Below are 12,682 nucleotides of genomic sequence, written 5' to 3' on the forward strand. Positions count from 1 at the left end.
GGGTCTCCTCCTGGCTGGGAGCCCCCTGCACTGACGCCGACGCCCACATCCGACCAAGTCAGCGGACATTCCTGAGCCTCCGTTTCCTCCTCGCAAACGTGGGGGCTCTGCACGTGCCCGGAGGGTCCGGCGGCGGGGGGCGGGGGGCAGGGGCCGGAGTGCTGGTGCCCGTGGCCCCGCGAGGAAGCAGAGAGGACCCGGCGAGTCACGGAGGTGGGGCGTCAGCTTCGCTTTATTTCCAGCCTGTTCGCACTGTCCTGTGGTCAGCTTCTCGTGGGCAGACTTGGACTCTGCTTGTTGCCGATACAAAGTGCCCCTCACGTGATGTCACACGAGAAAAGCTCAATGCAAGGACACGCCGAGGGCATGTTATCATCGGCCCACAAGCAGGCATGGCGAAGGCCGCCCTGGGGGGGGGCGCGGGCGGGAGGCAGACGTCCCTCCCCCGCCTGCTACTCAGCACCAGCAGCAGCTGGGAATTGGGGCTGCAGTCTCCCCGCGACCCAGAGGCCAGGACGCCACAGCATCCCTGCCTGACTCCTGGCCTCAGAGCTGGCGGGAGGTCTGCACTCACAGCATCCCTGCCTGACTCCTGGCCTCAGAGCTGGCCGGGGGGGCGGAGGGGGTGTCTGCACTCACAGCATCCCTGCCCGACTCCTGGCCTCAGAGCTGGCGGGGGGTCTGCACTCACAGCATCCCTGCCTGACTCCTGGCCTCAGAGCTGGCCGGGGGGGCGGAGGGGGGTCTGCGCTCACAGCATCCCTGCCCGACTCCTGGCCTCAGAGCTGGGGGGGGGGGGAGGGGTCTGCGCTCACAGCATCCCTGCCTGACTCCGGGCCTCAGAGCTGGCCGGGGGGGCGGAGGGGGGGTCTGCGCTCACAGCATCCCTGCCCGACTCCTGGCCTCAGAGCTGGGGAGGGGGGAGGGGTCTGCGCTCACAGCATCCCTGCCTGACTCCTGGCCTCAGAGCTGGCCGGGGCTCTGCGCTCACGTCACCCGCCTGCCCCACATGCTGTGGTGGGAGACACTTAGGCCCAGGGAGGCAGAGGGACGCGTGGACGGTGGAGGGAAGAATCGGTCGTGGTTTCTGTCTGAGCCAGCACCGCTGCTGCTCCCCCTGCACCCAGGGACCCAGAGCCCAGACTCGCACAGGTTGAGTCTAGCAAAGCCAGGCACCCTCTCTGGCTCCTCGCGGCCCACGCGGACCAGCCCCGCGCACCCGGCGATGGGGAAGGCGCCAGGGAGGCTGGGCGGTGCGGCATGGGCCCCCTGGGCTGAGCCTGAGCAGGCAGGGCGGCTGGGGAGGGCCTGGCCGTGCCCTGACCAACCAGATGCTGACGTGTTGGAGGGGTTGGGGGCCTGGAGGCCCTTCTGTGCCCGGGGGGATGGGGACCACCAACCACCTTGGCCACCAGGACAGGCCACCCAGGTCTCCACACAGCACCGCTGGCCTCTGGCGGGGGCGCCCCTGGGGGAGGGCCGGGTGGATCTGCCGCTGCTGGGCGGACCCCAGGGCCTCTTCACTTCCGCTCCGGCCCCGCCCGTGTGCCTCCTCCAGTCACGTCCTCGTAGGATGGGGGGGGCTCCCGGAGCGCCCACGCCGCGTCGGGCACCAGGGGCAAGTCATCCCTCTGCACAAGGAAGCCACTGTCAGCACCGCACAGCGGGCGAGTGGCCCTGACAGCACCTTCCCGCTGGCCCGCTTGTCGGAGGTTCCCCGGGAAGAAGGGGAAACGGAGGCTGGCGACACAGAGGGACTTCCGTGGAGGTGGCACTTGGCTCTCTCTCCCCCCCCCCCGCCCCCCGTTCTTGAGAAAGGAGCGCGGAGAGGCCCACGGGGGTCAGCCAACTGGGCCCTCGTTCTGGCCGGCTACCCGCGTTGCAGGCGACTCCACGCAAGTCACGCACCGTCTCTTCCCCAGCGGGCCGAGCCGGCGGACCCCCCACGGTCCCTCCCAGCGGCCAGGCATTCTAGGAGCATGTCTAACGCTAAGAGTGTCAGAAGGGAGGGGACCCTGCTGCTAGCCCCGGGAGACCCCTTCAAACTGCTGACACCAGACGTGTCGGGAAGCAGCTGTCCCTGGGCGCTGCCGGCTCGTGGCCGGGGCTGGGTACCGCAGCCACCGGAGCCGGTGCGTGTCCGGTCCCCCTTAATCCCTGCGGCCAGGCAGGGCCTCGCCGCCACCCCGAAAAGCGGGCGGCCCGTGCTGCAGGCTCCCCGCCAGGCACGCAGTGACGGGGACACGTGTTTGCCTGGTGTCCGCAGAGCCCGGCCACCCTCCTGTCCGCGTTACGAGAAAACCCAGGGGGCGCTGGCGCGGACATGGCACAGTCGGGGTTCCGGCGGCAGGACCACGGGATCTGGAACCCGTGTTTACCGTGTTCTAAGCCCGGCTGGTGGCAGGGCGTTTTTTCTCTAATAAAATGAGCCCAGGGCGTCTGTCCGCTCAGGGCCACGGGGGAGGGGGGGGGCGAGGGTAGGTTCCACTTCCCAGCCCGCCGCTCCGCCCTTCACACGTGTGCACGGGGCTCGGCTGCGGGCTGCACAGGCCTGGGGCTGAGGCCTGGATTTCCTTCCCAGCAGCTTGACCTTGGGGAGCCACCTGACCTCTCTAAGCCTCAGCTCCTCATCCGTAGGATCGGGGAGCAAGGACCGACCTCAAAGGGTGGCTGAGGAATTCGGCTGAAGTTACGTTTATGTAAAGTGCGCCACCCGGTGTGCCCGCCCCGGCCAAGCCCCGCACCCGCTCCAGCTCCCCCAGACCTGCCCGGGCCAGGCCCTTGCACATGCTGTTCCACGCTGTTCCACGCGGCAGGTCCCTCTGGCATCGTGGCCCAGTCCTGCCCCCCAGGCCTCCCCGATGCGGTCTCCCGGCCTCCCGAGCGGGGAGCACTGCGGCCTGCTGCTCCGGAGCCCCTGGCTTTCCCTCTGGGTGGCCCCGCTCTTTCACCTCCAGTTGGCATGCTCTGCCCCATGCCTCCTTCTCCCTCTCCCTCCGGACTGTGGGTGCCTCTGCGGCCCCTCTGAGCAAATGCTCAGCCGCGAGAGACACGCTCTCATGCACGCCGGCCTGACGCCCCCTCCTGAGCCCTCCGTCCCCTCGGGTCCCCATCTCGTGAGGCCCTCACCTCCGCAGACAGGGCGTCATCCCTGCAGGCGATGGCGGCCGTGGGCCCAGGCAGGAAGAGCTCCAGGCAGGTGAGGCTGAGCAGGGCCAGCTGCAGCCTCTGGGTGTGCACCTGAGGGTGGGGGGGGGGGTTGGGGGGGCGGGCCTCACTGGGTGCCTGCTCCAGCACGTGCAGGGCAGGGGTCACACCAGCCAGCAGGGGGCCGGGGGCGGGGGTGCTGTGTGGGCTGGGCTGGCCGCAGGTCTGTCTCTGTCACTGCTCTCCGCCCCAGGCCTGGCTCCCAGGGGTCCTTGGTGGAATTTGCCTCCTGGGTCCCTCCTGGAGGACTGCGGGGGGCCTTGGGCATGACCACATTGCACCCCACTTAGATGGGGAGATCAGGGCTGAGAGAAGAGCAGTGTGGCTTACAGGGCCCCCATCTGAATGGGGGGTTGGCCTCGGTGATGGGCGTGGTGCTGGCGGGGGAACAGGCTGGCCGAGGTCCCGCACCTTCGCCGGGGCTCCCAGCGGCGCCAGGAACGTGCTCGCAGCCGCGCCCCAGGCAGCGCCTTCCTGGGAGTCTGAGGCCCCGGGGCCTGGCACTCACTGTGCTGTTGGGGTACGGTCTCCAGATCGGGGTCTCAAACGGACTCTCCAGGAAGAGGTCCTTGGCGATGACGAAGAGGCCGGCCAGCACGCAGAAGAAGCTGAGGAGGTTGGCGACCGGGCACAGCGCCCTCTGCGGCGGGAAGCACAGTGACAGCACAGTGACAGCGCAGTGACAGCACAGTGACAGCGCAGTGACAGCGCAGTGACAGCACAGTGACAGCGCAGTGACAGCGCAGTGACAGCGCAGTGACAGCACAGTGACAGCACAGTGACAGCGCAGTGACAGCGCAGTGACAGCACAGTGACAGCGCAGTGACAGCGCAGTGACAGCACAGTGACAGCGCAGTGACAGCGCAGTGACAGCACAGTGACAGCGCAGTGACAGCGCAGTGACAGCGCAGTGACAGCGCAGTGACAGCACAGTGACAGCGCAGTGACAGCACAGTGACAGCGCAGTGACAGCGGCAGCTGGCTCTGTGGCCGCAGCGAAGAGCCGCCGTCTCTGGGCTAAAGGCTCCCGGCCACGCAGGCCTTCCTCGGCCAGCCGCCCCCCGGAGGCTCTGGCTCCCACCTCCTCGGGTTCAGGCCTGGGGCCCGGGGCTGCCTCCAGGCCCAAAGGCTCAGTAATAAAGGAGGTTCCGCTGGGTCTCCTTCGCAAACCCCAGCCCCCCAGCCTGGCCTCAGCTCTGCTCACTGACCAGGGACTCAACAGCCAGCGGCCCCTCCCCCAGCCTCCTCCCCTGACGGTGCCCTGTCCTCCCCTCCTCCCCCCCCGCCCCCCCCCCCCCCCGCCGTCCCCACGTGGTCCCTGAGATGCTGCTCTCATCACCGTCCTGGGCTAAGCATTACTCCCAGAGCCTCTCAGTGAGAGCAAACGCCTGTCACGAGGAAGCGTGTGAACACAGGGACCCCCACCTCCTGTGCAGAACGGAGGTCTCCAGGCTCGGGGCTCCCTGGCTCAGGTATAGGACGGGGAGGCCTTTGGTCCTGAGGTTCCCAGCCCAGGAGGAAGGGGCGGGGCTTGGAGGGCCCCTCCCGCCTCTGCCCCGTCAGGTACACTGCACCCCACCCTCTGCTCCCCGCACCCCACCCAGTGGGGATGGGGCAGCCACAGCCCAGGCCGGGCTGAGGGCTCAGTGGACCTGCCAGGACTTCGGTGTCTGTGCTGGTGTCTGCTCTGTGCTGTACCCCCCCGCCCCCCCGCTCCCCCCCCCCCGTCCCGCCCCAGGCTAGAAAGATGCTCAGGCACCTCATGAGGGGGGGAGGGGCCAGGCAAGGCCAGGAGCTGCGTGGATGCAGAGGCCACATGGCGGCCAGGGAAGCCGAGGCGTGGGAGCTGAGGCGTGACGAGTGATCAGGAGTGAGTCAGGCGGGAGAGAGCGTGCAGCGGGAAGAGGCCAGGGCTGGGCAGGGGCAGCACGGCTCAGGGAGGGCCACAGCTGGGCCGGTGAATGGGAGGGAACCCAGCTGTGGTCTGGGCCCGGGGGGCCAGGAGGAGTTGGCAGCAGTGGGCGGTAGGGTCAGGCTTGAACTTGAGGACAGTCACTCGGCGGCTATGTGCAGAAGGGGCTGGAGGACACCTCCAGGCCGGACACCACGGGGGACAGAACGGGTGGAGGAAGGCGGGGGGGTGGGGAGGAAGGCAGGGAGGCAGGGACATGAGTGAGGGGCAGGCCTCCAGGGCCTGGGCACCTCTGTGTGGACGCCCTCTGCTGTTGGGAAGGCTGTGCCTGCTCCCGGCTCCTCCTGGCCAGCCGCTTCCCGGGGTGCCCCTCCCTCACAGGTGCCCCAGGCTGGGGATGGAGCGAACTCGGCTCCGTGCTCCCACTCACCAGAGAGGTTTTCGAAACCACTGCCACTGCTATCGCCAAGATCCCTGAAATGAGGAACTGCAGGCCAGATTTGAAACAGTCACAAGAGAGAAGCTGGGGTTCCTTGAAACCCACAAATTCCTCCCCTTCTCACTATTCTTTAGGAGACCCACTTGTGGCGGCCGGCGGTAGGGAGAGCACCATTTCTCCCGCTAAGGGGGCTCACCCTGCCAGCCACATGGCCCGTCCCAGGCCTGCGCCAGCCAGCGGCTCTGCCCTCCGCACAGACCTCCACACCCGGGGTCAAGCTGCGCCCCGCCTCTCCGCGCCCCACACCTTCCCTGCGGGGGCAGCTGCACCATGCCCTCCACACGGACCCTTTCCCCTTCCTGGATGGTGCGGTGGGAGGAGGTGCGCTCTCCGTTCACGGTCTGTGTGTATTTCTGCAATGATACTTTCAAACGTTCGCTGAGCGCCTACTATGTGTCCACCCGGGGCCCAGGGGTGAAGGGGCACTGCACTCGGAGACAGTCCCATCTCTGTGCACCGGAAGCTCGGAGCGGAGCGGCACAGTGGCCCAAGTGGCAGCGGGGGGCTGGGACACCCAGCAGGCCTCCACCCGGGTCGAGGACGCCCTGGAGCCTGTGTGTGTGTGTGTGGGGGGGGGGGACGGTGTGCGCTGCCCTCCTCTCGCTCCGTCCCGCCCAGGGCCTTGGGAGGGCAGGAGCCACGCTTACACCCTCCGGCTCCTGCAGACCCACCCGACAGAGACTTGGGCTCCAGGGACGCGTGGCTGCATCTACAAGCAGCCTGGCCACCTGGAAGCCTGCGGGAGGTGGCGGGGCGCCCGGTGCATGCTCACCCCCTTCTCCTGGGAAGGGCTACTTCAGGAGTGACGAGGACAGAGCAGAGAGGGGGACCCCGGAGGCCCCGGCGGGTGCTGCCGTTATGAGCTCAGCCCCACCGGCATCCCGTCCCAAATGCCAGAGCCGGCCCACGCTTGGCTCCTACTCACGGAGGCAGCCCCCCAGAATGGGTACCAAGACTTCAGCGCCACCAGGTGAAGGTTCTTCACTGCCAAGGCCAGGTAACCCCCGAGGACCGCGTGCAGCATCCCGATGGCAACGTGGGAGGCCTGGGCCGGGACGGGGAGCCACCGTTAGGGGCCCGGCCCTGGAGAGGCCATCGGTGCCTGGCCCAGCCGGCTCCCCACCGTGTGAGGGCTCCTGGGTCTGCGAGGAAGGCCCACTCCTTGGGGAGGCGGGGGGGGGGGTGTGGAGAGTGGCTACAGCGTTCGGACAGGTTCAAGCCTCGGACTAATGAGAGGGCACAGTGGCCAAGCCACGTGCAGGTCCCAGCGTGGAGGGCAGAGCCCTCCCTGCCCAATGATAGCCACAGCTACAGCTGTCAGCTTGACCTTATGGTCTGAACCTGTAGCCCCTCTGGGCTCGATAGAGTTCAGGTGCATGTAATGGAGTGGATTCGAAACCCACGAGAATGTTGTAAACATCTTGACCACGCCCTTACTTTGCCTCGAGGAATCCGGCTATAAAATAAAGCCTCGGCTTGCAGGCTGTGGTGCTGTCGCTAGCTCTCCGTCAGAGAGGACAGCGTCCCACCCAGACCCAGCTTTCTTCTCTTGTCCGTCTTTCCTCCATCCTTCACCGCCCCCTCTCAGGCTCACCGAACCTGGCTGAGCTGGTGAGGCACATGTGGCGCCCAACGTGGGGCTGAGTATGCCATGGCTGTGCCTGCTTGCCACACGTGGGGATCAAGTAACTGTCCTCCCAGCCTGGGCTTGGTGGGGGGGTGGGGGAGAGAAGGGAAGAGAGGAAACCTCTCTTGTTGGGGGCTTCCTGTGAGCCCCGAGTCAGGGCTGGTGGGTGTGACAGCCCCTCGCCACCTCTCGGCGTCTCCAATTGTAGGATGAGCCGAAACCGGTTTGGCTCAGTGGATAGAGCGTTGGCCTGCGGACTGCAGGGTCCCAGGTTCGATTCCGGTCAAGGGCATGTACCTGGGTTGCGGGCACATCCCCAGTAGGGGTCGTGCAGGAGGCAGCTGATCGATGTCTCTCTCTCATCGATGTTTCTAACTTTCTATCCCTCTCTCTTCCTCTCTGTAAAAAATCAATAAAATATATTAAAAAAAAAAAAAAAAAAAAAACAATTGTAGGATGAGTGTCCCTCCACCCTCAGGGCTCCCCAGCACCCTCCCCGTGTACCCCTTCTCCTCCTCCCCACCCCCAGCGCCCAGGAAATGGACACTCACGCCCAGCGCCTTGAGAAGGGTGCTCCTCTCCCGGGGCCTCTCCTGGTGCCAGTCTGGAGGCAGGTGGCCGGGCTGGGTCGCCCTCAGGGGTGGGCTTGTCTGGCCGGGCTGGGCTGGGCCGAGGGCCTGCCATGGCTCCAAACCCCCAGCTCCTGGAACACCTGCGGCGGCTCGGGGGGCTTCTGCTGCCATGACTCCAGAGAGGATCCGGCTGCCGGCCAGGGACACGGGCCGAGTCAGGGCCCGTCCGTGCCTGTCACCTCTGCCCTCCAGAATGGTGGCTGCCCCGCCCAGCAGCCCCTGGACTTGATTTGACCTGGAATAACCTGGCCCCTGGGGGCGGGGTTTGCAGGGACACAGCTACTTCTGGGGCAGACAGACCCCCCCCCCACATCCACCCAAAGATAGGCCTCACCCATCTGCCTGAGTGCCGTTTGGCAAGAGCCGTGGCAGACGTGGGGAACTCTGTAAATCCTCCCTGCCTGCTGGGCCCGATCAGGCAAAGGAGGGCGGTGGGGGTCAAATCGTGCCTCCTGGATTGGGGAGAGGACGGACGGAAACGCCTGCCGAGGACCTGCTGTGAGCCGACGCTGAGCTGGGAAGTCAATATTTAATCCAGACGATAAGCCAACATTTAACAAATGTGCCTTCTCTGCTGCTGGCAGTGTGATCAGCATTTTACATTCATTATCTGATGTTATCCTGATCCCTGCTCCCCTTTTGCTGATGATGCTCAGAGAGGTTAAGCCACTTGCCTGAGGTCACACAGCAAGTAAATGACTAGGCTGGGACTTACAGCCTGGCAGACCAGCTCCAGAGCTGATGGGCTTAAATCCTTCGAGTACTGTTGCCTCGATGAGTGAAAACGGATGTTCTGGGCATTTCAACGGCATGAGAAAGGGTGGGGAAACTCTGCAGGAGGCTTGAAGCCACACTTGCTGGGGGGCCTGGTCATTACGTTGTATGTTTTATTGTTTTGGGGTTTTTTAGTGGTTTTTGTTTGTTTATTTTTTGTTAACCCTCACCCGAGGATATTTTCCCATTGATTTTTAGGGAGAGTGGAAGAGAGAGGGAGAGACAGAGAGAAACATCGATGTGAGAGAAACACATCGATGGGTTGCCTCCTGCACGAGCCCCCACCAGGGCCCTGGCCGGGGAGGAGCCTGCAACCGAGGTCCGTGCCCTTGACCGGATTCGAACCCGGGACCCTTCGGTCGGAAGGCCGGCGCTCTATCCACTGAGCCAACCCGGCCAGGGCTATGTTGTACGTTGATGACGGGTGCGCATCCGAACTTGGGGGCTGCCCGGTGACTGGGTGAAAAGCTGAAGTCTTTGCCCGGAGAGTGGAGTGGGTGAGGGCTGGGAGAGAAGGAGAGGGGCTGGCTGTGGGGTCTTGGCAGGAGCTGATTCTCATGGGGCGGGACTAACGAGGAGACTCTAAAGGGAGCGGCTGTTTTCACTCTTTCCGAGAAAGAGAAAGGAGGGGCAGGTTCCCCAAGATGTCAGTCCCCGCCCTGAGGGCGGCGGTCCTGTGCGAACAGCCACGCTTGGCGGTGCTCCTGCCGCGGAGGTGACGGTGGGCGGGAAGGAGCCCTGGGAGGCCGAAGGGCGGGCCGCCTGGGGGACGAAATCCTGAACAGGGCGGGAAGGAAGGGGGTGCCTGGCAATGTGCCCCCCTCAACCCCCAGCTCTCTGGGCCCTCGGACGCGGCGGGGACTGAGGGAGGGAGCTGGTGGCGGAGACCTGCATCAGTGAGCGTGGGCTACACCCAGACGCCGGGGCCCCGCAGAGGACAGAGCCTGGCCCTGGGCCTGGATGTGACTGGGACGTACGAGAGGAGGAAGACTTCTTGGCAGCGGGGTCTGGGGTGGCACAGTGTGTGCCCGGGCACTGAGGGGCCCTCCACCTGCCATTCGCGTCCCAGTGTTGGGGCAGCGGGAATGGTTCAAATATCCACCAGGGAATAAGAGCCAAGAAGCCCTTTCTCAAAGTGTGTTCCACGGAACACGGGTCCTGACAGATCAGCTGCCGAAAGGTTCCATGGTCAAATAAGTTTGGGAAACCCTGGATATCCTCTTCCCCCTCGTTAGCAGATTAAGGCCCTGAGGAATTCCTGCAGTGAAGGCGATTTTCCAAACTTCCTTAGCCACGGACCCTTTTCCTCGTTGCCCAGGGATTCTCTCTACTCGGTAATCTGTGGGGATCACTTCTGGACCACAGACGTCGGGTTGTGGGTTTTTTATTGGGGGCAGGAGTTGGATCCCTTTTTGATTTCTCTTGTGCCTGTCACGGAGTGGGCAGGGACTGGACTGTGACCTCTGGGGTCACTTCCAAGTCTGCGTGATTCCCTCAAGGGACAGCGAGCTGCTACAGGGAGCTGGTACACCTGCGGGCGGGGGGGGGGGGGGGCGTGATGAGGGCTGGACCTAGATAAGCAGAGGGGAAAGTCTGCTGGCTGTGGAGAAGCTGCGAACTCCAAGTCCCGAGGAGGCTTGTGCCCGCGGTGGGGCCCTGGGGCTCCAGGGGGGACACCTTCAGCCTTGACCCTCGCTGGTCCCTTCAGCCAGCTCAGGGCCTACAGGTCCAGCCCACGGGCACCACCGAGGAGACCAGCCAGGGCCTGGGTCTCCGCAGGTCCCGCGGCGCCCACCGAGTGGACCAGGTCGTGAGCATGGGGTGGGCAGGCCGGGGCCAGACCCTGCCCCTGCTCCGTGGAGCCTGGCTCTTGGGCCATGACATCTCAGCATCGTAGTCTCCTCACTGTCCCCTGGGGGGCGCTGGTGCCGCGCTGGGTGGGGCGGCGGCTGTGAGGACTGATTGGGATCATGTCTGCCACCTGGCAGGGCCGGGCACAGCGCCGATGCTCAATAACCCTTAGCCAGTGTCGCCACAGGCCTGGAGTCCTGCCAGCCAGGCACCTCAATCTTTGTTGGGTTGTCATCCTCCGGAGGGGTGACCACGGGGGGAGGGGCGTGGGGGCCCCGGGACGCCGGGGAGGGCAGGCGCTGAGTGTAGGGAGCCAGGGGTCTGAGGCTGACTCCGCGCACCGAGAAAGCCTGGCAGAGCAGCCGTGACCTAGTCAGAGGCCACGCAGGCCTGGAGGACAGGGAGACCGCCGAGGGTGCCCACGCCTGCGTGAGAATGCCCCTGTGTGCACGCGTGTGCGTGCAGGTCAAGCAGAGAGAGGCAGGAGTGGAGAGGTATCAAGTCACACCGTGTGACAGAGGGACGGGTAGGGGACCAGGGAGCCCCTCAGGGGGTTGGGGTTCAGGAGATGCTGGTTAGAAACTAGCTGTGAGTGCGCCAAAGCCAGCCTCCCCTGGAGCTTCAGGACGGGGTGCTGGTGGTAAGAGGGGTTCACCTGCAAACGCAGGGCCCTGTGGGAAACGGAGGCCTCCCCTCCGGGGTGCGAGGGGCCCGGATGATCTGAATGCTGGGCAAGTCCCGGCCCTTCTGTGGGGCTCTGCTCCCTCAAACCTGTCTCTGTGTGTGGAGTGTGGGGTTGGACTGGAATGGCTGAGGCGCCCTCCCCACCCCACCCCCACAGCTGCAAGGAGTGGCTGCCAGCAGGGCAGGGCTCTAGGGCGGGAATTCGGCCATGGGGTACGTGCTGTCCGCGCCCCTCCAGTCCCCCCCACCACCCCCGGCTTTCCGGGTCCTCTTCCTGGGGGGACACCCATTTCTGGCCGCTGTGACTGCTGGTGTTAAGGGCTCACAGCTGCCCCCATGGGGAGTGTCAGTCATACCCTTCCCCAAACCCTGCACCTTGGCCCACGAAACCTCGCCTCCCGGCTTCACGGTGGGCGGGAGTCTGTGCTTCGGAGCAGCCCGCACCTCGAGGGACCCGCCTGGGGCGCGGGGTGCTGGGACCTCACCGGGCCCTGGCGCATGTCACCCGCCCGGTCCCGCTGCTCTGGAGAGCGTTCCCTCTCAACCAGGACACACAGTCCTTGTCGCAGGCTCTGCCTCCAGAAAGCCGGCCAAGACCCCCTCCTTCCCGCTGCGGGGCCACTCACCGAGGCTGCCACGCCGAGCTCTGGCCGCTCTGCTCGCGTCGGCTCCACCTCGGCCCTCGGAGCCGCGGAGGCTCGGCGTCTCTTTATAACCTTAGACTTTGGCTCTTTGCCCTCCGGCCGCACCTCCTGCTTCGAGCCCAGCGGTGCGGGCTGCCCACGTTTCTGCTCCCCCAAACGCAGGCGGTGAACACCCCAGCAGGTCGCCTTGGGCAAGTCCAAGGCCGGCGAGTCAACCGGTTCGCAGAGCGGCCGGCGGCGAAGGGAGGCGAGATCTCCCCGGAGCCAGGGAAGGGCCCTGGACAAGACCTCATGGTGGACAACTGCAAACGCGCACCCAAGGGGAGAACGGCCCAGGGGACCCCAGGCGCTACCCCCAGCTCGGCGGTGCTCAGCTCTGGGGCGACGGTGAAAATGGGGGGGGGGCGGCGATGGGCAGGTCACTCGGCCGGTGATTTTCCGAAAGGCAACCCCACAGCCACAGGCCCCGCTTGGGCCTCCGTGCGGGAAGCTAAGGCGGTTGTGCTAGTTCCCCTCCCCAACCCGGGTCCCTGCCATCTCTCGGGAAGAAAGGGGGGGCGTGGCGGTCCCCTCTCCCTTCCTTTTCTTAACCACCCGCTGGAAACCCAGGTGCGCGATGCAAACCCCGAAGCTCGGCCCCTCTGACTCCCACCGGTTCACCGGCCCCGCTGACACCATCAGCCACCAGGGGGCAGCAGGGCTCCGGACCAGGCCTGGCCGCTCCCATGCACCGGGCTGGGGGCTTGGGGCTGGGGGGCTGTGACGGCCTCCCCCATAGCCTAGGCCTCCCCAGGCCGGCCGAGCCACAGAGGAAGGTGTGTCCCCCCTGGGGCCCTTCCTTCCTGCCGGGAA

The 12,682-nt window shown here is 65.8% G+C and overlaps 1 protein-coding gene across 2 annotated transcripts; it reads right to left on the reverse strand.

Annotated features, from left to right (window-relative positions):
* Positions 1–989: 989 nt before the first annotated feature.
* MS4A10 (membrane spanning 4-domains A10) lies at positions 990–8,006 on the reverse strand (the record flags this gene model as incomplete). 2 transcript variants are annotated; one of them, XM_080688443.1, is made up of 6 exons in its annotated part: positions 990–1,631; positions 3,130–3,240; positions 3,716–3,847; positions 5,550–5,606; positions 6,544–6,663; positions 7,797–8,006. In XM_080688443.1, 6 exons carry the CDS (start codon positions 7,986–7,988, stop codon positions 1,521–1,523), a joined length of 723 nt encoding a protein of 240 aa, XP_080544569.1. In that variant the 3' UTR covers positions 990–1,520. The 2 variants fall into 2 exon arrangements, with proteins under 2 accessions (XP_080544569.1, XP_080544568.1); XM_080688442.1 differs by lacking the exon at positions 3,716–3,847 and having other exon boundaries at positions 7,797–7,988.
* Between the last annotated feature and the right edge of the window lie 4,676 nt (positions 8,007–12,682).

Source organism: Plecotus auritus, assembly GCF_963455305.1.
Source record: "Plecotus auritus genome assembly, chromosome: 9".
NCBI lineage: Eukaryota > Metazoa > Chordata > Mammalia > Chiroptera > Vespertilionidae > Plecotus > Plecotus auritus.